Consider the following 21,918-nt stretch of genomic DNA (forward strand, 5'->3'; position numbering starts at 1 on the left):
GAACACTCTCTCTCTCTCTCTCTATACGTATAGATCGATATATTGGTATACAGAAATAATTATATTGGAAGCCTATTTATACATGCATGCATGCATGCAGTACGTGAAACCATAATTCAATAAAATGTCTTATTCTAAGCTATTAAATTTATGAAGGAATTGGGTGGTGATGCTGAGAGGAACTAGCTAGTTAATTAAACGCATAATATTATAAACGGAATATAATATTATTCCCTACAATATTCTATTATAATATTCACTGTGCTAGCTTGACTATATATGGTTTATTCTGCTAAATATATAACTTTGTCTTGTGCACTTGCTTTTATATGTACGTGTAATTGCTCTCCATCCTTTGTTATTTACTATATATACTATTATACCTGTTTATACATGTTAGTTTCCAACAGGTATGCATATTCTAGTTTTGATCATCAGCTAGAATATTTGGTAATTTGAATAAAAAGTTTTTTTTTTTTTTTTTTTTTTTGAAAGGACGGAATAAATAATTTAATACTGGAGTATTAGTTAGTAATAAATTAAGTGTGTGTTACTTACAAATGTAATATGGGAATTGTCACTTATATGTGGGAATAGAACCCGAGTACGTTATCTCTAAGATCATCTTCACAATTTCACAAAGAAATTACTTTGCCAGAGCTACTCCTTTGGATTAACAAGTATTTGTTACTTATAAAGGAAAATGAAATACATTTGAATATATATATATATATATATATATATATATATATATATATATATATATATATATATATATATATATATCACTACTGGAAATTATGGAATTTCCGACCACCTGAAAGTGATCTTAAATCAAGTTGAAAGCAAAAAGTGGTCGGAAATAGCAGCAAAGGTTTTTTCGAATACCAAAAGTGGCCGGAACAAGGCTTTCGACTTGATTTAAGATCACTTTCAGGTGGTCGGTAATTTCAGAATTTTCAATAGTGTATATATATATATATATATATATATATATATATATATATATATATATATATATATAATGTTTTTAAATTAAAATACCATTTGGAAGCAAGTCTTAAATGAGATTTGTCATTTATCCACTATACCAATGTGGCAATGCCTTAACGGCTTTTATGAACTAAATTTATGTATATAAAATAATGACTTTATTTACAGACAATTTTTAAAAAAAAAAATTGAAAAAAAAAATCATTGTAAATGTCATTTAAAATATTTCATTGGAGCTTTTTAATTATATATGTTTTATACATTAATTTTATTTGTAACAAAATTAAGTAAAATATTTATATTAAGATCCATCTTCCTGATCCACGATATAACTACTGCAACATGGGTTAATACTGATTGATATATATATATATATATATATATATATATATATATATATAGTCATATCGTGTTAGTTCGATCATATTACGTTCTTAAGTTACATATATATATATATATTTTTAATATAATCTCAATTTGAATTGACTCAAAAAAAATTACATATATAAGGGTGGTCCAACACTACTCCTTACAGAGGTTTGTGTCTACCAACCTAACCCAAGTATTATAATGTGTGCCATAGAAGAGTTTTACTATATGTAGGTCAATTCCTAATACAAGTGTACTCCCAAATCTTACTTTCTAATGTGGCGGGTATTAATAAGCTTTTTTTTTTTTTTTTTTTTTTTTTCATGTGGGTCTCAATACACGTGTTTACATTAAGATTTTGTGTATGTGAGTAAAAGTTGTACGTGACTATAAAGTAGTACACATGCATAGTGTTTTCCTACTTAGAATATGATGCTAAGGCTATATTATCCCTAAGATACTCTCTCACTTTTAAAAATGAGTCATACCTTTATATCATTAAATTTGTAATTTCTTCACTATTTTCTTTACATCAATGCAATACTTTCTCACTTTAAATACGACTCAACAATTAACTTCCACATTACAATACAATAAAATAACAAAATAATAATAAAATAAAATAAGAAAGTACAAAAAGACTATCATGCAATAGACTTTTTATACTTTGCAAGCTTTCAGTACACCTGAACAAAAAAAAAAAATATTAATTGTTTTTCATTTATTTATCCATATCACTTTGCAAACCCCATCCTTTTAGGAATAGAATCAGCATAACCAACGTTGCCAAGTTGGCATCTCTATTTGTTGTTAGGTTACTTAGGTATGGTCGTGTGGAGTACAAAAATTGATCAATCAAAAACCGGATTTTAGAATAAGAAGATTGCGGTTCCCCAACACGCTTCAACTTCTCCCTAATCTTTTCAAATTCTCTCGTCATATCTGATACGACTACTTTCGCTTATTAGGTTCCCTATTATATTATTCCTGCTTATATACTAATATAATTGTTGTATCCTTATTTCTTAACTACTTTGACGTGTACCATTTCTATTTAATGTATAGTGTTGAGAACAAACAAGAATAATAAATCACGAATAAAGATAGAAAACAAAGAAGAAGATTTGCATGATCCGACAATTTATATATCATCTTTCACTACATTTGTTAGTAACATATATAGTTAGCTTATCAACAAATTTTGACTTGTTTGACCATTATTAATTGTTTGACTTGGTTAAACAGTTAATGTGAATGTTTGGTTAATAAGTATTTTGTAACAGCTTATTCTCCCAAAAAATTAAAATTCAAAAAGCTACCCAAAGCAATTTTTTCGATTAACTTTTTGAGAAAATAAGTTATACATTTAAAGGTCATTTGTCATGTAATCAACTATCAACTAATTTACCAAACACTTTCTACATACAATCAGCTAATCCTATCAATTAGTCAAACTCATTAATTCAATCAGCTAACAACTATTTGTCAAACACCTCCTATATATATTCCACTACATTTGCCTATTTTAGTATTTCATTACAAGTTGATGGGGCCAATTTTAAAGTTGAGAAATAAAAGCGACAAAACTACTATACTCAAATGATTAAAAATGACATTAACCGTAACTTTTCAAGTTTTTAACTAAGTATGTCAAACGAATCCTATACTTCATACTTTTGTTGTTGGGTTTTTTTTTTTTTTTTTTTTTTTTTTTTTTTTTTTAATACAAAATTATGTAAATTAAAAGTCATTGATAGTGACATGTTTCAGATAAATGATTAGCTGTAATTGTAAAATTTGTATATGATAGAATTTAGAACATAAATTTGTGGTAAGAATGGGTTGTACTAAAATCATAGCTCTTGGCATAGAACAAATTCCATGCATAATGAGTAGAATATATAATGCAATGTTTTCAATCAAAAATAATATATTCCTCATCACCATATATGTCCATCATATCTGTAGGATGCTCTAACAGTACTACTACTTGTTCCTTAAATGAAAAATAATAATAAATAAATAAATAAAATAAAATAAATAAGAATAGAAGTTTCTTTGTTTATTTCACGGCGTACGTAAAATCTGGTGAGGGAATAATTATTATAATCAGCCGAAAAAGAAGAAGAAAATCTAGCTAGATAGATAATGTTAAAACAGCAGGAATAATTTCAACATTGGTGTTAATAACTTGATATAGATGAAGAATATTTATTTATTTTTTTTGAAAATATTTGTTTTCTAGGTGACGAGGAAAGCCTGCAACCAATACATAAGAGTGCACAGAATAAACCTCATTTTTGTGTAATAGCTCATAAATCACACTAAAAAAGATAAATCATATTTAGAAGACCTCGTGGGGTGGGCTTGACCAAGAGGGTGATTGAAAATAAGTCTTGAGTAATTAATAAGCAGTCTGTTAATGCAAATATAAAGTCTGAGGTTCTTTTCTTGTACCAGAATTTGTAATTAAAAAAAAAAAAAAAAAGAGATTATACCAGTTGAGATCCTTGGATTATTGTGATTTCTTTGTAAAAGTCCTATGTTGATTTTTTTGCTCGAATTAGTCCCTTAATTACAAGCTTTGGCACATTGATTTTGACGGAGAATTAACGAAGAACTAACAGAAGGACCAAATCAGGTAAGATTTTTGTAATTAGGGGACTAATTCGAACAAAAAATAAAACATAGAACTTTTACAAAGAAATCACAATAGTCAAGAGACCCCGGCCAGCTGGTATAATCTCTTAAAAAATCTATTAATTTTAACATTATCGCTGCAAAATTGCAAAGAAATTTAAATGAACTAAAATTTTGTTGTTATTTTTGCAACGAATTAATTATATATGGTGAAACCATTACAGATTTAAAACAAAATTTGTTACAAAATTCAACGTTTGCAAGCCCATTGCAACTTTTGCAACAAATTAAACATTGAACTCCATTGTAAAAATTTGTGCAAACGGAAGACATGCTCTCAGATGAAAAGTGAGGATTGAAGGGGCAACTTCAACTAAGCTGGTAAGGCTTATTATCTTTATACTCATAATGTTCCAAATTTAACTTCTAATATGAGCGGTCTGTGGTCCTATTCGCACGTTTCTCCAACATTCCATTTCTTACTTTTTTCAAAATTATTATGCTTGACAAAAGTTTTACTTCCTAGATGGGAATTGAATACATTTATCATTTATCTTAAAAAACTATTGTCTACATTAATAAAGTGAGGAATGTTTTTGGCATATGTGCTTGTTAAGGTGCAAACAAGATGGGGACAGGTGAGGTTGGTTCTTTGAGTTCAGGCATTTAATTGGATATGTTGAATTGAGATGAGATGAGATGAGAGCACAAAAAACCTTTGGCTGTCATCACTATTAGTGATCACAAAAGCTAGCCTCGAAAGAAGAAACAACAAAAAAAGGGCATTTCACAAATCACAATCCATATATATGTGCCATCCACTGCCCACTGCAAAAACCATTCAAATTATATTATTTGATGCTTACGTATCAAGATGAAGGAAGCCATGGGGTTGCATTGGTTCATATATCTTGTGATCTCATCCTGTGATTTGAGTATATATATTGTTTCCTCATCTAGTTCAACCCAACAATATCATAAAAATTGGTATATATACTGTACTCCTTTTTTGGATTTTGTTACTTTAATTTATACTCCTATCATATTCCACAGTCTTCAATCTGCACTTTTGTTTTCAACACTAAAGCTACATACATTGTACACTAGTAGTTGTAGTGCATGTTTATTGGTTTGGATGTACCTTAAATTCATCGCTTGGATTTTGTTTTTGTTTTGATACATTAGATTTCTCAGCTTAAGGACGCGCTGGAAAAAGTAAATCGCAAATTGTTCAGTCAGTTCTCAATTTTAACTGTGCCTCAATGCCTGTATACTCTGCGTACAAGAAGTCTTCATCACCTCTTCGCTGTTGGAGCAAGATTTTCGGTGTGACCCTTGAATCATTGAGTTAAGACCATCAGAGGTTGGATTTAATTGAAATAGATGTACCTAAAGTTCGAATGAAGTGAATGGGGTTACATGCAATGTTTAATCAGAAGAGCTGGCAACTCAATCAGGATGAGTTGAACTTAATCAGTTAATTGTGTTTTAATTAAAGATGAATATGTAAGTTAAAATGAATAATTCGGAATAAAAATGAATATATAGATCAATAGAAATAAATGCATAGTCAAAACAGATGTATATGGAGTTCAATTGAGATTTACAATATATTTCTATGGGTGACAAAATCCCGTGGTTAATATAATAATACCTAAACCTCAACTCTTAACCTAAAACTATCTACATCCTTACAATTATCTCACTTTTAAAAGTGAGCCCCACTATCATATCATTATATCTTTTATTCACTATTATTTTGAGTGAATTTCATTTTCAATCTTAGATTTATAACTGACAATTCACTTTTAGTAACTTAGATGATCCCAACTTCGGTCTACAGAATTTACCTTTAAAGTCATTGTAAAAATAAATCGCAAATAAATCCAATCTACACACTTCCACCTTTAGTTGTAATATCAAATCAGGTGACGAACCACTATGCTAAACTTCATGGTATTCAATGATGAGATAATGACTCATGGTATTCAATGGTCATACCAAACTTCATTCATAATTAAACTAGAATTTCTCAACAACCATTACTTTATTCCCAAGATTTAAAATAAAACCAAAACTTCGTTAACCTAATTTCATCTTGTTGAACCACAGGTGGTGTATAGATACACAAAACTAAGAAATAACAGTAAAGAGGTAGAGTACATAATCATAGTCTGGGATTTTCTCAAACATTAATCCCACTCACTGTACAAATATATAACTGATATGCAGAAACTCTACTGTAGACTGCAGTTTCTCAAACATCAATCCCACTCATTCATACAGAATATACAGCTCCAGCATGTAGAAACTCGAACACATTACATTACATACTATTACACAACAATGTGTGAAAAAAGATTACAACAATTAAGCAAGTAATGCAATAGTCTTCATAATGGTTCTGTTAGCAAGGGCTTGAAATCCCCGAGTTCCTTAACATACAGACCAAGACCAAAGCATATAGCACCCACAGACAACGCCCAAGCAACTTTTCTGCACCATTTCATTGATTTTGTCAACAGGGGTATGTTAGTGAAATGGTTTTCGTCCCAGATTCAAAACATTCACACCAGATAAATTGCGTCAGCAGCAATCATTGTTTGGCTTCTTGGCTATTTTCGCAATTCTCAGATATCCCAGCCAATCATCAAATATAAGATCGAGTAGTTTACCAATTAGTTTTTGTATGGCCATCTTCCCAGCCCGGTCATTTGGCTGTAGAGCTGCCAGAGCTGCTGTCTGCTGAAGGCGGCTCTTTGTTTGCTAGAGCATGAAGCATTGACTGTGCAGCAATCAACTTCTCCCTTAGCATAGCATTGTATTCATATAGGTTTTCGATATTTCTCTGGAGATTACTCATACTCATCTGCTCAGGACCCTGATGTTCTGTGAACAGAGACGAGCAATTAACCATGTATAATGGCTAAGAGTTCTATAGGAAAACAGGCAAACCTATTACTAAGAATATCGACCCAAAGTTATAACAGTTGCAGCAATAACCAATAGAGAAGGAGAACGAAAAGAAACCACCTAGTGCTTCACTAGTGAAATAGAGAAGAGATAAGAATACAATTGTCTTGCAGTTTAAAACTTACCTAATGGAGGAGGAGGTGAAAGATCTAAATCACCAACTGCAAAATGCAAGCCAGTTCCATCTTTAATTTCAGATACAATATTTTCCTGAAGCCAGAAATCACATGAATCTGCATGTTAGTTTCTTCAACATGAAGGATAACGAAACATTCGTTTGGAACTGACTGTCAAATGCAAAAAAAAAAAAAAAAAAAAAAAAAAAAAAGAGCTATCTTGGTTGGCATCTGTTGAATGCTTGGTAAATTTTTTACTTTTGGAAAGCAACAAGAAAAAATTTGAAAAGAGGAAGTATGAGAGAATTGGTGGATATATGACAAGAAAGATATTAAGGATGTTTATAGGAATTCAAAAATCCAACAAATCCATTATTATGAAAACAGTTTGATGACAAAATTCAAACCACAACTATAACAGGGAAGATAGCAATCACATTAGGCTCTCTTGAAAGCTGATAGGATGAAACAACAACAATAAGCCATTCAAGTCAAATATTTAAAAGCTTCACTGTTAAATCATCATTGAAATGATGGCATGCATTCATAAAAGGTGACAAGGAGAAAAGTAGGCAAAGTACCAGTTCTACCTTTGAGGATGATCTCTTTTCCAGGATAGATACAGGATGTGCCACCTTCTGATGACCAGTCTGCTCTATGATAGTATTCTGCAGAATTGCAAAGTTAAAATCATCATCCAAACTCCAAATTTAATATTTTCAACTGGATTTTAATGGATGTTTTGCTAACATAAGTTAGCATGATGTGTCACCTTATTGTCTGGCAAGCTAACTTTTGTGCTAAAACTTATGGTATCTAGTCTCCTTTGCTCTTTTTGCTTGTGCAATGAACCCTTTTTATGTAATGATTCCAATGCAGCACCAGTGCAACACCCATCATCTCTCACATTGTTGAACTTGTCTTCCAATGCGCTAGGTCCCCATGTGTACATCACATACTTCCTTAACTGTTAGAAAACAAACAAATTTAATAGAACTAAATGCAGGGCAATGAAGTAAATCAGAAGCTGAATTCATATGATATAACAGCATTAGTCTATTCAAAGGAAAACTCACGCTTAAATTTCAGTAGATCTATATTACGGAGTAATAAATATGACAAAACTCACCTTGTTCCAGTGATCTTGAGCTCTCCTACGACTTCTAACCATTCGTATCACACTATCCTCGTTGCGGAATCTCTTTATCCTGTTTTCACACTGTAAAGGACAAATTATGGAAGAAATCTGAAACCCTGAAAAGCACTATATCATTCTCATACTTCATCTACACCTAAATCTTCTAAACAGTTATTTACAAATATTGCAAATACTTCTAACCCTGAGAAGTACAAATAGTTGGCACTCCTTCAAAAACTGCCAGTGGATGGAAAAATTGGAAATATAGAGCATGATATCATACCCTTAATTCTAGACACCAAGATACCTTTCACCTTTCAATGAAAAATATTGCAAATGTACCTCTGAACCAGTCCTTTGGTCCATAATTTCAAGTCATCAAGTCAAGTTGATTTGTAACAGTTATCTCATATTTTTCTTTTTACTGAATAGCCAGTTTCTGGCTGAATTCCCCCGGGCAACCCACAACCAGCGAAATTTAGCATTCAGTTGTAGATAATGGTACAAAAGAAGTTCTCAACCAACACCAGTTCATAAAACTGTGAAAGCACAATATAACCTGTTAACATAGAAACTGAAAGGAAACATACCTGCATCATCATGTAGAAGAAGATAACAATGCTGATACAATAAAGGCCACCAAGATCCGCAAGGAAGCTTACTGCATTCTTGAGAAAGAAGCTATATTAAATATCAGTTCAAAGAGAGCCTAAAGGAATATAATAGATATACAAAGATGCACAAAATCCTTAGTGAAATACTGAAATTGTGTCTGCAGTCTGCACTCGAATAACTAAACATCAAAGTATAATCTCCCATTAAATTTTTTATTCAATCTAAACATTTGAGATCCAAGCGCAATCCTCTTTTACTGTTTAAATGAGTTTCCCATATGGCATACCCTGCATTGCAAGTCTATTTGACTAATTCATTTCAAGATGAGATTTTTACACATATGCGTATAGTGCAAAGATTCACTCCAGAAAAGAAGTCAAAACAAAATAGACATAGGATGAAAATAATTTATAAAGAATGCACTAGCATTACAACAAGAAGAAAATATTTAACTATTTAAACACTAAAGAAGAGATATGCTGACTAAATTATTAACATTACTTCTATTACTCACCAGGACCCATAATGTTTTCATTATCGATCTCCACAATATATGAAGAAAGAAAACTGACATATAATGTGGTGTTGACGAGGCCATCATTAGAGTTTTGGAGAGATGATTGAAGTTGATTTACTTCATTGAAAGATGAACCTGGGAGAAACTCATGAAATAGCGGCTGGATGAGTCTCAAGTTATCCATATTACGGTAAATTCTAGGAAATACATTGAACTTTAATATATTCGGAGTTGTCCCTCTATATGTAACTGGCTTGTTGCCAACATTGCTGCCATTTCTCAGTGTTCCACTGACAAAACTCAGGTGCTTCTTATTTGCTGGATTTTTTGCTGTTAGGTTAAACTCAAATCCAACAGCAGTTGCAGGACTATTTGGAAGATCAATGAATCGCCAAGATACAAAGGCACTGTCTCGTGTAAGCGGACAATTTGTGCACTTAAGAATAATAGTCGGTCCCTTAGTGGTGTTTATGCATGAATGGCTAGCAAAGGTTGACAGAGGAGCCACTCTATAGTCAACAAAGCCAGGATTCCCACTTGTAACTGTCTCAAGACCTCGTAAGTGTGAACAAGTCATGCTTGAAATGGTAGTAATATTAAACTCAAGATCATTCCTGAATGCTTCTAAATCAGGTGCATTTGTTGCTCTTACGTTATTCACCTCGATGGTTCTCTTGGATATGAGTTGGTAAAGCAACCTGTAGAAATAGAAATAACCACCTTCTACTAGCATTAGAAGGAGAGGATAGTATGAAACTAAAGGTAGAATGGTGTACTTGAAGAGGAAAAGCTTATTCTAGAGACATAGTATGAATGAACTATAAGGAAATGCACTTATAGGAGAGACCAAACTGTAATGTACTCACGCAACAAATAGACCAATAAAAAGTATCAAACTTGCTATCGAGCAAGTTCCGCCCAGCTCTGTTTTGCGCTTCTTAACTACCTTCTGGTCATCCTACATAAAGTGATAAAGATTCCTTCTAGTTATGATGTAAAATCTTCTAAATTGCAAAATGCATAACAGTTTAACTAAATTTGATACAGTTGAAACTTCATTAAAAATAATAATGATAAAAAATAACAAATCAATGGACAACAATATAAGCACTCTTCAAACTAAACAAGAAAGTAGCTCCAGACTCTTGATGACAGTCATATAGACAATGATTGTAAGTTAATAATTACAACCTGTCAATTTAGGATTTTAGCAATAAAACCTAATAAAATGTCTGTTGACAACCAAGTGGATGCCAAACTGAAGTTAAAGCTTGAAACTTAATAGAATCCATAACTGGAGGTCGAAAATAGCATTTAGCAATTGAAAACCAGTATACTTAAAAGGTAAGCTCAGTTTAAAGTTGAATTCTTGTAGATAGATGTGTTCCTAGCTTCTGTTTCCATGTTCTTGTTCTTCTGTTCTTTTTCTTTAGAACCTGACCCTAACTAATAAGTTTCAACACTTGTCAGATAACCCAAATACAGCCTTTCATTATAGGTAAAACACAGGCATGAAATGCACTGGAGGGCAAAGAAAAGGGAAATCCCCAATATTTCCTGTGACAGCTGCCATGTTAGAATAGACTCTAATTTAGATCTTAATTGAGCAATTTTACTTCTTAACAGAGGTTTTAGATGCTTAGTATACCCATACCAATGGTTTATTGACCTCAAATTAACTAACAAATCCATGCATGCTTCAAGGTTGTGGACTCAAGTTCCTCAAAAATGCATTTCACACAAAAGCTTCATGTGAGATTCTTGCTGCAGGATAATGAGCAGTACCAACTGTACTTAGTGTTACAGTATTAATTTATTTAGGCCATTATTAGTTAATTTGTTTATAATCAGTTCAGTATTTTAATCATACAACCGTACGACGTTTCTAATCATATATATCCACCAATGAATACAATCGAGAAGCTTCTAAGTTAATTTAGTACGGAGTAAATAGAAATCTAGAGAGTTGTTAATAGTTTAACGAGGAAGAAAAGGAGGAGAAGACGCACAAGAAAATGGCGAGTGGCGAAGCAGATGTCGAGGCGGCTAATCCACCACCGGATCTGGAACCATAAGGAGCGTCCATCGCCTAGCGGAGCGAAACGAGCTAAGAAGCATACGACGAGCCAGGAGAGGACTAAAACGAAGGTTGCCTGAAGGATCACAGACTGCGAATGGGTGAGCTTCTTCATGGAATCAAAGTCGAAGATAGTGCTACTGCCAGGGAGGGAAACGGAGTTGTAGTCCACGCCGGATTCCACCTCAATTGGACCCCAGTCGGCGAAGAGCGAGCAGCTCCGGCGAGCAGCGTCGAACACGTAACCAGGGTTGCAGGCGCACAAGGTTCCATTGTACCGAAAAGAGTTGCTCGGACACTGCATTTTCTCCTCCTTGGACTACTTCGCCTCCTCGGCGCGGCTGCCGGACAATGATATCGGCGGCACGGCAGATTAGTGGCGAAGTAAAGAACACATGGAGAGAAAAGCTTAGAAGCAAAGAAAGAAAACGTGAAAGGATCGATTTAGAGCTTCTTTTCTTTGTTTCTTTTACCAGAATCGGAATTTAGATAAGCTAAACATGTACAGCCTGACAATGGCGGTTTCTTGCCACGGTGGTAAGACTGGAATAAATAAACAATTACGGAGTATTAGTTTAGTTTATTTATTTCTTGCCTGATAGTGATATCACGCGGTCACGCCACGTTGGTGGGACACTACCATTATAAAATGAGTTCGTTCTACTTTACTCTCAAATCTTTTTTTTTTTTTTTTTTTTAAGTGGATCTCAATACAAATGACAAATTATTGTGTTGACCATAACAACAAATACATTTTTAATATATTAAATGTACATTATTTGTGTATTAAATATACATTATATAAAATAATGTACTTTTAGTACTCAAATAATATACTTTCTCTGAATACAATGTACATTATTAATATATTAAAAATACATTATTTTTGTACTAAATATACATTATTTTATAACATACAAAATATAGTTCACACAATAATAATTGAATACAAATGTATATCAAAATTTTGTGTGTGGTAATAAAAATTGGAGTATATAATGAAAGTACATTAGTATTTTCCTTATAAAATTCTATAACCAATACCTTTTACCAATAAATAATTGAGTAATGTTATCTACCTCTCTAAAATTTTCTTCTCTAATCTTCCTCTCCTTACATGACATTTTCTAATTGAACAAATAACTTTATTTTTAACTAATAGTGGTGTCACCCAATTCATGGGCAACCAATAATTATTAGCCACATCATAGGGGTGAAATATTAGGGATACAGTTTGGATGGGTAAATAGCATTTTCTTAAATAATTATAAGGACTACATATAGGCTTTGTTTGATAGAGCTTATTTATGAGCTTATAGCTTATTTTAAGCTACTAATAAGCTATAAGTTTTGTTTGGTAATGTTCCCAAAATAAAATTCCTAATTTAAAATAAGAGCTTATTTTGAAACGCTGCGTTTCAAAATAAGCTCCTAACTTCATAACTTTTTTTCCATCTTTATCCTTATTATTTTAAAGAAATGACATAATTTACCCTTCCCAGTTAAAACCCTTTTATCTTCTCCTTTATTCGCAACTTTCACCGCAAATATTATTATTATTATTATTATTATTATTATTATTATTATTATTATTATTATTATTATTATTATTATTATTATTATATTTGCAACAATATTACTACTTCATTATCATATGCTATATCATGATTATACTAATAGTTTTATTTTAAAATGTTATTTTTTTTTTAAGACAAAATGTTAAATTTTAATATGTAAACAAACTAATTTCAATTTTATGAAGATGCCATTTTTAATCTTTTTACATTTATCAACTTATCAAAAAACTAATTTTACCAAACACTTTCAATCATAACAACTAGCTTAACAGCTCTTCAATTTTCAGAGCTTATAGCTTTTCAGCTTTCAGCTCATAGCTTATAACTTTTCAGCTATATTTGCCAAACAGAGTCATAGATTTGTGTTTTCTACTTTCAAGCGTACATCTTCTATATTTGATTTTTAATTATTAATCTTAATTATGTGGCCATTCATTTGAAATGATAATAGAAGTATCATCACATAATAGTTAACATTAATTTTTTACATTTAATATATGACTATTCAAATTTTTGTCATATTTGATTATTTTAAATATATATATATATATATATATATATATATATATATATATATATATATATATATATATATGACTATTGGGGTTGTTGAAAATGTCATTGATGTAAAATACTTGATGGATAAAAGCAAAAAAAAAAATAATAATAAAAATAAAAAAATCTACATATATTTAACATATGTTAATTTCTCATATTATTTGAATAAATAATACTGTTTTAATCTTAAGTTTACCTTCTAATATTCTTTGAGTGTGACAATAAATTTTTTTTTTTAAGATTATTGTTATTTGACTTACTATACGTCCATACCTAATTTTAAAAATATATACTTATTAATTAAATATAAATAAATCAAAATTTAAATGACATGTAAGGATGTGAACTAGTGTGGAGAATGTAGCATTAGTTTATTTTTATTTTCACATTTTATATTAATATTGTATTATGTGCAAATTTGAAGGAGAATTTGACAGTAATGACTGTTTTATGATGTATTAATTAAGAATACATCTAGCATTTTCCATTAAAAAGAGAATCGCAATTGTTGCATATTATGTGGCTCAACTTTAGTCAAAGTGTAGAAGCTTCAATTCAATGAATTCGAACATCCTACACTTCTTGCCCACAGAAGATTCTACAATCCATCCTTTATATTTTCCTCAATATTAAACCAAATTAAAGTATGTTACTCATAAATTCTTTTATCTAATATTTAAATCCACAACCCTTTTAGTCTAGTCTAAATTTATTTTAATTCAATTATTGGCAAAAAAATAAGTGAGGTTTTCATTCACCAAATCAATATTTTTTTTTTTAATAACATACATCCCTAAACATCCGAAAATGATGATAATCAATTGTATATTTATTTTTTTTTTTTGAAAGGTAGTCAACTGTATCTTAAGAAATGAAATTTTTATTAGAATAAGTTCACGAGTCATTTTTAAAATATTTTTTTCAGTTACAGGTATACTTTAAGAATGGTGCTTGGTTGGAAAGAAAATGTTGTTTATTAAATTTGAACAAAAATGTATTTTCCTCCGTTTGGTTTATGGAAAACATTTTTCGGTAAGAATTAAAAAAAAAAATCCTTAACTCACCGTTGGTATTTTGTTTTCAATAAAAATTAGTAGGACAATTTTGTTCTCATTTATATTTTTATTATTATTATTATTATTATTATTATTATTATTATTATTATTATTATTATTATTATTATTATTTAAACACTCGTTGTGACCATCCATTTAGAATGATAACAGAAGTGTCGTCACATTACATAATAGTTGACTTATTATTATTATTATTATTATTATTATTATTATTATTGTTGTTGTTGTTGTGCAAGAATATATTAGTCTTTATACTCATTATTTTATATTCTTTATATTGTACCATAAATTAATGGTGAAAAGAAAATTGATATTTCTATTATTGCGGCATTCATTGACAAAATTAATTTTATCCATCTATATACATGTAGTATGGTCCCAATGAAAAAGCCCAAGATGTTTTTGTCAACTTCGACTTATTTTTCCTGTCACCTTGCCCTTGTCATGACCTTGTTCGCAGATGCTCCGTCGGGGCCTGCACCACCTGCATAATTGATTATGCATTGAGTTTCAAAATAACGTCGTTTTATTTAATGAAAAGAAACAGCATCCGTTTCGCACCGTTCTGTAAAAAATAACTTTGCTATTCAATTTTTTTTTGTATACACTACAATTTCAGTTCAACACAACTACAGTTTCATTCCGATATAACTACAGTTTTATTTGATATTTATACACTCAAATATGTGAAAATGTTATTTAATTTTATTTTATATACATTATAGTTTCATTAAAACACAACTACATGATCATTTCGATATAACTACAGCTTTATTGTACAATATACACTCAAATATGTGAAATGTTATTTAATTTCATTTTATATACACTGCAGTTTCATTTCACCAGAACTACATTATCATTTTGATATAACTGCAGTTTCAATATGAACTATAGTCCATTATGATTTCTACTAGAAGTAGTATTTTTCGTTTGGGTGACGATGGAAATCCATTTAGCCACTACTCAAGAATATGCAACCCTAATTAGTAAAAGATCACAAGAAAGTAAATAAGTTTAGATAGTATATAACTGATAGACTCAATAGACTGCTCCTATCAAAACTCAAAAGTCAATTTTTTTGTTGAAAAGTATAAAAAGTCAAATTTGAAACTTTATGGTTATTAAACCAACCATCTGATCAATTTTTTTTATCAAGTCTGATGTGTCATGAGTAGCCCTAACTATAGGAGGCACTTTAAACCCGTATCATACTAAGACTAATCCTTATTTGCACCGGATCGGCCCAAATAAGAGACAAAATGTTGGATTGGGTTTTCCCGCTACTTGGCTACTAATTTTGCAACAACTTATGTTATGGACTCGGGTCCACCTTACAAGGTGGACCAAGGTTCAAAACGCGCGTCTGGAATAACGGTGCCGTTAGTGACATTGTTTCCTCAACTAATGATATATATATATATATATATATATATATATATATATATATATATATATATATATTGTTGTGAATATAGAGTCAAAAAATTTTGAATATAGATTCAAAAATTGTGTAATACTGTTAAATATAGAGTTTTGTAATTGTGAATATAGAGTTCAAAATTTATGAATATAGGTGAATAAATTCTAAAGACAAACGATAAAAAAGGAAGCAAATTTTTTTAATTTAGACGGCGTCATTTTGGATTCGGATCCATGGCAAAACAATTGTAATTTTGCAATGCTTGTAGGGATATAGCCGGCTCGGGCAAACTTTTTATCCGGTCGGACCTGCGGTTCCAAAACGAAGCAAATAGCACGCGGAGTCGGTCCAGCCGGGGGACACCTCCATTTCCCATTTTAGTTCATAGCTTCTTTTTTATTCAGAGGAGAGGTAAAGCGAGACGGATAAAGAAACAGAGAGAAAGTAGGAAACGGAAAACGTTAAATGAATGAGAAACCCGCCATCGCTTCTTTCGCTCGCGATTGACTCCGCGCTTCATAATCTCCCCTTCTTCTCCGATCTCTCCTGCTTGCCCGATCACATCCTGGTTGAGCTCTTCCTGGTACTCCCTTTCTCTCTCTGCGATTACACAAGCACGCCTTTGATTTTTGGTTTGATTTTGACATCTCTGCGTGTGTGAATCATTTCCGTGTGTTTCATGTTGTGTTGTGACTATCGTGAGGTTATGTATTGATTTGTTTGAATTATCTATTATTTGATCTGTAACACTATTGTGCCCTTTGGTTTTCCGTGAAGTGATCAAAAGATTTGGTCAAAATTTCCTTTGTATGTGGAAAATAAATTTGCGGAAGGCTATGCAATCTCTATACAATTTCACTGGAGAGAAGAGTTGGATGATAATTCACTTTGTTTGCGTATTTTTTGTTTGGCAATCTCTATACAATTTCACTGGAGAGAAGAGTTGGATGATAATTCACTTTGTTTGCGTATTTTTTGTTTGGCTGTTAATTATCTTATTTCCTTTGGGTTTGTGCCTATTTTTGAACAGTCAAAGAACTATTGCAATGCATTTATTTCAAATGTTCCCTTGCATGAAGCAGGGATTAAAATGGGGATAACTTGATGTACTTAAGCTAGAAAACAGTTTAAAATAAGCTAAAACAGTATTGCAAAGTGGAAACAGTTTAAAATAAGCTAAAACAACCGTCAGCTTAAGGTAGTGAAGACTGCACTAGGGCTTTTGAATCAATCGCTAGTAGTTTATTTGCTAAATGCAACCGCCAGCTTAAGGTAGTGAAGACTGCACTAGGGCTTCTGAATCAATCACTAGATTTCTGTGACATGTGATTCAAGGACACAGCTATGTGTCACGGACTCGTTCCCTAACGACGTCACGTGCGGTCTTAGCTATTCTTTCCTTCTCAATAGCTAAGTCAGCCTCGCTTGACCCTCAAAGGTGATGCTAATTTAACGATGGGATGGCTAAGAAAACAAGGCAAGAATCCACAAAGAAGCTTAAGAAAGAACTCAAAAGCTTTGTAAGGAACTTGGATTACTTCAACACTTGGATTCTTTCTATTGTTAGAGCCCCATGGGGAGTATTTATAGCCATTCCACCTCCTCAATGGATGGTGGAGATTTACTTGATCTAATGGTTAATAATCTAGTTCTAGAAAATTCCCTAAATCTCTACACAACTAAGAGTATTCTATAGGGTTCTAGAATATTCTAAAGCATCCCTACATCTTCTAGTGTTATCTATATGTTTCCAAACTATTCTACCATCTAGGGGATGCTATGTACAAGTTCTAGAGAAGTCCAGAAAGATGTAGCACACCTTGGAAATGTGTAGCAAAGTGCCCTACGCGTTACATCCTCCCCCACCTAATTCGGCGACGCCCTTGTCGCCTTGTATGCCTCCAAACGTCATGTAACTTCCACAAGTCCTCCTCGAGCTCCCATGTTGTTTCAGACTCCGGTAGCCCTTTCCATTTGATAAGGTAGTACGTTTGAGGTGCATCTCCCCTTTTGTGGACTACCTTCGATGTGAGCACCTTTTCTATTCCTTGGTCGAAGGACTTAGTTACCACACGTGGTGCCCTTTGTGATTACCCTCGGCTTTGATTTTTCCCGGCCTTATGATGTGGCTTATACTCTTGTGGCCTCCTCTTCTTGTCCACCCAAGCATTGGTCACATCGTTGGCTTTTACAACTTGCATGGTTGATAGATGTTCTGACCCTTTCACTTGCCTGTTGGGAGCTTCGAAGGTTGGGATCATACATGAGGACCCATTTTCCAAAATGCATATCTTGTTAAAGGATGGCATGGGGATGGCTGTGGCTTGACGAAGAAAGTCCATCCCAAGCACGATTTTATAATCATCCATGGGTGCCTCAGAAAAATTCACTTGGCCCTTCCAAGTGCCTAAGCGTAGCTCTACGCCAATGAGGGGTTGGGCTCTTGCATTGGCAGCCTTGAGCCAACCTTCCCCCTTTGTCCAACGAAGACCGAGTCTTCTAGCCTCATCCTCAGTCACAAAATTATGTGTGGCACCAGTATCTATTAAAGTTTGTGTTGGCTTACCGTTCACCAACGCTTCCACGTACATCAACCCTTTGTTCGACGTCGTTGGCATTGTTTTGGCATTAAGGGCGGTGAGGAGTTGGAGCGATCCCATCCTATTTGTTTCCTCTTCCTCGCAAGTCTTGGCCTCGTGTTGCTCCACTATCGCCGAAAGCGAACCAAGCTTCGGACAATCGTTCATGCGATGCGGCCCCGACCCCTTGCAAACGTAGCACGCAAGCTTTGGCACGAAGGCATTCTTCTTTTCGTCGTATTCCCTTCGTGCGATGTCCTTGTTCCTATTCATGGTTGGTGACCTCCTTGAGTTGTCCCTCTCTCGACCATCATGCCGCTCTCTTCCACCTATTGTCGGACTCTTGTCTCTTCTCCTTGAAGGATCGAAGTGGCATTGGGAACAAAAGTCGGTATCAAAGCGGGACGTACTTATATTGCTACGCGTTATGGTGGGATCCTCAGGGGGCGAGGATTATGTGAGCACGGTGGCGTGAGGGGTGTGCACGTGCTGATAACGGCTCCACTCCTTTAGTCCGCAGGGGGCGGATGGGTCTTGCGAGGAAAGGGGACTTGGGTGGCTGCCAGCTTAGTCGGGCTACTCTTCGTGAGCGGTCCAGGCGTTTGCGGCGCGTATGCAATATTTAGTACGCAATCCTTGGGCAAAGGCCATCTCCCCCTAGCACGAGGGCGTGCTAGATGTTGGGTGGGGAGAGTGTCACGGACTGTTTTTCCGTGACCGTGTGGAGACCCAAAAGAATGTGGAAACGGCCAACTGGTTAGCAAAGCCATGTGGGTAAAGGCTGATCCGCGGGGTATGAGGGGCCCCGGGATGCCGCACGGGCGCTGTGCGTTGCGCCGGACTCTATGCCCGTGTCATATGGCCCTGTTTGGTAACATAGTTAGCTTATCAGCTTATTTGACCCCTATTAGCTGTTTGACTTGGTTAAACAATCAAAATAAGTGTTTGCTTAATTAGCTTTTTGTAACAGTTTATTGCTCCAAAATGCTAAAATTCAAAAAGCTGCTTTGAGCAGCTTTTTGAGAAATTCATTTTGCATGTAATCAACTATCAGCTAACAACTAATTTACCAAACACTTTTCTACAATCAGCTAATGCTATCAACTAGTCAAATCCACTAACTCAATCAGCTAACAACTATTTACCAAACACCCTCATATAAGTTTCTGATTTTCTTAATGGACAGGCAGAAATGGCTTCACTACAAAAAGAGGAAAAGGGAGTATAAGAGTATTAGGAATTTGTGGCATTCTATCCCATGGTTTCGATCTGTTTTTTATTAGTCTAGGGTCTTATCAATGTAATTACTTACCAAATGCTGCAAAAACATATTTAACTGCTCCAAATTCCTCCAATTTACTTTACTGTCTTTATAAATGTATTGCACCTCCTACTTTAAGAAGATACGAATTTTTGTATCTTGTATTTGCTGAGATAAATAGCTGTATATCCAGTACTCCCCAAAATTTTAGATTTGATGATAATATTTTGTTTTAAATGTTGCTGAAAACTGATTACCTTGCTTGTATTTACTGGGTATTACAATATGTCATTTACTTTTAACAGAAAACCTTAAGAGCTGGAAAGCTGACGGAGAAGATTTTGAACTTGTTTGTGGCTACTGGCAAAGAAGAAGTCCTTTCTCTTATTGAGGCTTTCAACATCCAAGCTGTTCTAACTCCTGTTCTTCCAACTAGTAAGCTTCTATATTCCTATTATCCTTTAAGAGATTGGTAATGTTTTATGACCCTTAAAAAATGTTTTTTCAGCTTGCTGCGAGAAGCACTGAGCCTGTTTGAGATTAAGTGAATTTATTAGTAAGGGCTAGCGTGTCTAAGGGGACAAAGATTAGCTCTTTTGTTGCTTTTTGATTGAAACCTGATAAAATGGTAGAAGTTAGCATCAGAGATGATGAGATTGATATTGTTGTTGGAGCACTCCAATCTGATCTTACGTCATTCATGTGGGAGTGGAGACCAATATTCTCCCGTTTCCACCTTATAATTGTCAAAGATCCTGACCTCCAAGAAGAACTTAATATCCCAGGTGGATTTAACATTGATATCTATACAAAATCAGATATACAACGCGCTCTGGGGTCATCAAGTGCTGATCTTTTCTCTGGCTATTCATGCCGGTATTTTGGTTATCTTGTTTCCACTAAAAAATATATCGTCTCAATTGATGATGATTGCATTCCAGCAAAGGATCATGAAGGAAATACTGTTGATGCAATCGCCCAGCATATCAGCAACCTCGCAACTCCTGCCACACCCTTTTTCTTTAACACACTCTATGACCCTTTCCGCAAAGGAGCAGACTTTGTTCGTGGCTACCCATTTAGCTTGCGAAGTGGGGTATCATGTGCTCTGTCATGTGGACTCTGGCTTAATATGGCAGACTATGATGCTCCTACACAGGCCCTCAAGCCAAAACAGAGAAACTCTAGATATGTTGATGCTGTTCTTACTGTACCAGCGAGGGCATTGATGCCTGTGAGTGGAATCAATATAGCTTTTGACCGTGAGTTGGTTGGACCTGCTTTGTCGCCAGCTTTCAGGTTGGCAAAGGAAGGGAACCTGAGGTGGGAAACTGTGGAAGATGTATGGAGCGGGATGTGTGTTAAGGTAGTCTGTGATCATTTAGGTCTTGGTGTAAAAAGTGGGCTTCCTTACGTGTGGAGGAAAGAAAGAGGTAATGCGATCGAGAGTTTGAAGAAAGAGTGGGAAGGGGTAAAGCTGATGGAGGAAATAGTTCCTTTCTTTCAATCACTGAGGCTGTCTCCACAAGCAACTACTGTAGAGGATTGTGTTACTGAGATTGCTGCAGCGGTGAAGGAGCAACTGGGAAAATCAGCGCCTGTGTTTTCTCGGGCTGCAGATGCCATGGTCGAGTGGGTCGAGCTCTGGAATGATGTGAAAACTCAATAAACCAATTGTTGCTTCAGTGCTTAAATTATCCTCCTTTTCAATTATTATCCCCAACTTATTTTGATAAGCCTTGTACATTTTTTGTTTCCTTGTGACTGATCAAGGTAGGTGGAGTGGAAACAATAGAGTTATAGTTGGTGTGTTATGATTTAACTTTTTTATATTTTCCACTAGAATCAAAATTTAGAGGAGGAAAATAAATGCATTTATTTCATACCATTATAGATGTTTGAAAATGCCATCATGGTGAAGTTTCTTTTTCTGCTATTTGATGCCTAATTACAATTGAATTCACAATTACAAGCTTTACTAAACACACCTCTTAGTTCCCAGTTTA

General features: G+C 33.8%; 2 protein-coding genes and 1 long non-coding RNA gene across 6 annotated transcripts; 1 reads left to right on the top strand and 2 right to left on the bottom strand.

The window, feature by feature from the left end:
- Nucleotides 1–6,061: 6,061 nt before the first annotated feature.
- Nucleotides 6,062–11,987, bottom strand: LOC109149371. Of its 3 annotated transcripts, none has more exons than XM_019297105.1 (9): nucleotides 11,371–11,987; nucleotides 10,228–10,319; nucleotides 9,359–10,059; nucleotides 8,820–8,890; nucleotides 8,221–8,310; nucleotides 7,864–8,058; nucleotides 7,682–7,759; nucleotides 7,101–7,185; nucleotides 6,062–6,891 (listed from the first exon to the last, which is right to left on the bottom strand). In XM_019297105.1, exons 1-9 carry the CDS (start codon nucleotides 11,740–11,742, stop codon nucleotides 6,713–6,715), a joined length of 1,863 nt encoding a protein of 620 aa, XP_019152650.1. In that variant the 5' UTR covers nucleotides 11,743–11,987; the 3' UTR covers nucleotides 6,062–6,712. The 3 variants fall into 3 exon arrangements, with proteins under 3 accessions (XP_019152650.1, XP_019152649.1, XP_019152651.1); XM_019297104.1 differs by having other exon boundaries at nucleotides 7,673–7,759; nucleotides 11,371–11,986; XM_019297106.1 differs by lacking the exon at nucleotides 10,228–10,319 and having other exon boundaries at nucleotides 7,673–7,759; nucleotides 11,371–11,985.
- Nucleotides 11,988–16,434: 4,447 nt separating this feature from the next.
- LOC109149377 (probable UDP-arabinopyranose mutase 5) lies at nucleotides 16,435–21,844 on the top strand. 2 transcript variants are annotated; one of them, XM_019297115.1, is made up of 4 exons: nucleotides 16,435–16,655; nucleotides 20,218–20,347; nucleotides 20,548–21,703; nucleotides 21,795–21,844. In XM_019297115.1, the coding sequence occupies exons 1-3, from the start codon at nucleotides 16,542–16,544 to the stop codon at nucleotides 21,579–21,581; spliced, it is 1,278 nt and encodes a 425-aa protein (XP_019152660.1). In that variant the 5' UTR covers nucleotides 16,435–16,541; the 3' UTR covers nucleotides 21,582–21,703; nucleotides 21,795–21,844. The 2 variants fall into 2 exon arrangements, with proteins under 2 accessions (XP_019152660.1, XP_019152659.1); XM_019297114.1 differs by lacking the exon at nucleotides 21,795–21,844 and having other exon boundaries at nucleotides 16,438–16,655; nucleotides 20,421–21,734.
- On the bottom strand, nucleotides 16,753–17,288 carry LOC109149378. The gene is made up of 2 exons (XR_002048954.1): nucleotides 17,032–17,288; nucleotides 16,753–16,958 (listed from the first exon to the last, which is right to left on the bottom strand). It is a non-coding gene; the product is annotated as an uncharacterized LOC109149378 (long non-coding RNA).
- Nucleotides 21,845–21,918: the final 74 nt, after the last annotated feature.

The sequence above is a fragment of the Ipomoea nil genome, unplaced genomic scaffold, assembly GCF_001879475.1.
Source record: "Ipomoea nil cultivar Tokyo-kokei standard unplaced genomic scaffold, Asagao_1.1 scaffold2159, whole genome shotgun sequence".
Lineage (NCBI taxonomy): Eukaryota > Viridiplantae > Streptophyta > Magnoliopsida > Solanales > Convolvulaceae > Ipomoea > Ipomoea nil.

What these genes read in the sequence shown, in the direction of transcription:
- LOC109149371 (XM_019297104.1), bottom strand. Translation starts at nt 11,742, where the DNA reads ATGCAGTGTCCGAGCAACTCTTTTCGGTACAATGGAACCTTGTGCGCC. An exon ending in CTCAAGATCACTGGAACAAG is followed by an intron (nt 8,059 to 8,220) that starts GTGAGTTTTGTC and finishes GTTTTCTAACAG; the next exon opens with TTAAGGAAGTATGTGATGTA. An exon ending in TTCACCTCCTCCTCCATTAG is followed by an intron (nt 6,892 to 7,100) that starts GTAAGTTTTAAA and finishes CTCTGTTCACAG; the next exon opens with AACATCAGGGTCCTGAGCAG.
- LOC109149377 (XM_019297115.1), top strand. Translation starts at nt 16,542, where the DNA reads ATGAGAAACCCGCCATCGCTTCTTTCGCTCGCGATTGACTCCGCGCTT. An exon ending in TCCTGGTTGAGCTCTTCCTG is followed by an intron (nt 16,656 to 20,217) that starts GTACTCCCTTTC and finishes TACTTTTAACAG; the next exon opens with AAAACCTTAAGAGCTGGAAA. An exon ending in AACTCCTGTTCTTCCAACTA is followed by an intron (nt 20,348 to 20,547) that starts GTAAGCTTCTAT and finishes AAATGGTAGAAG; the next exon opens with TTAGCATCAGAGATGATGAG.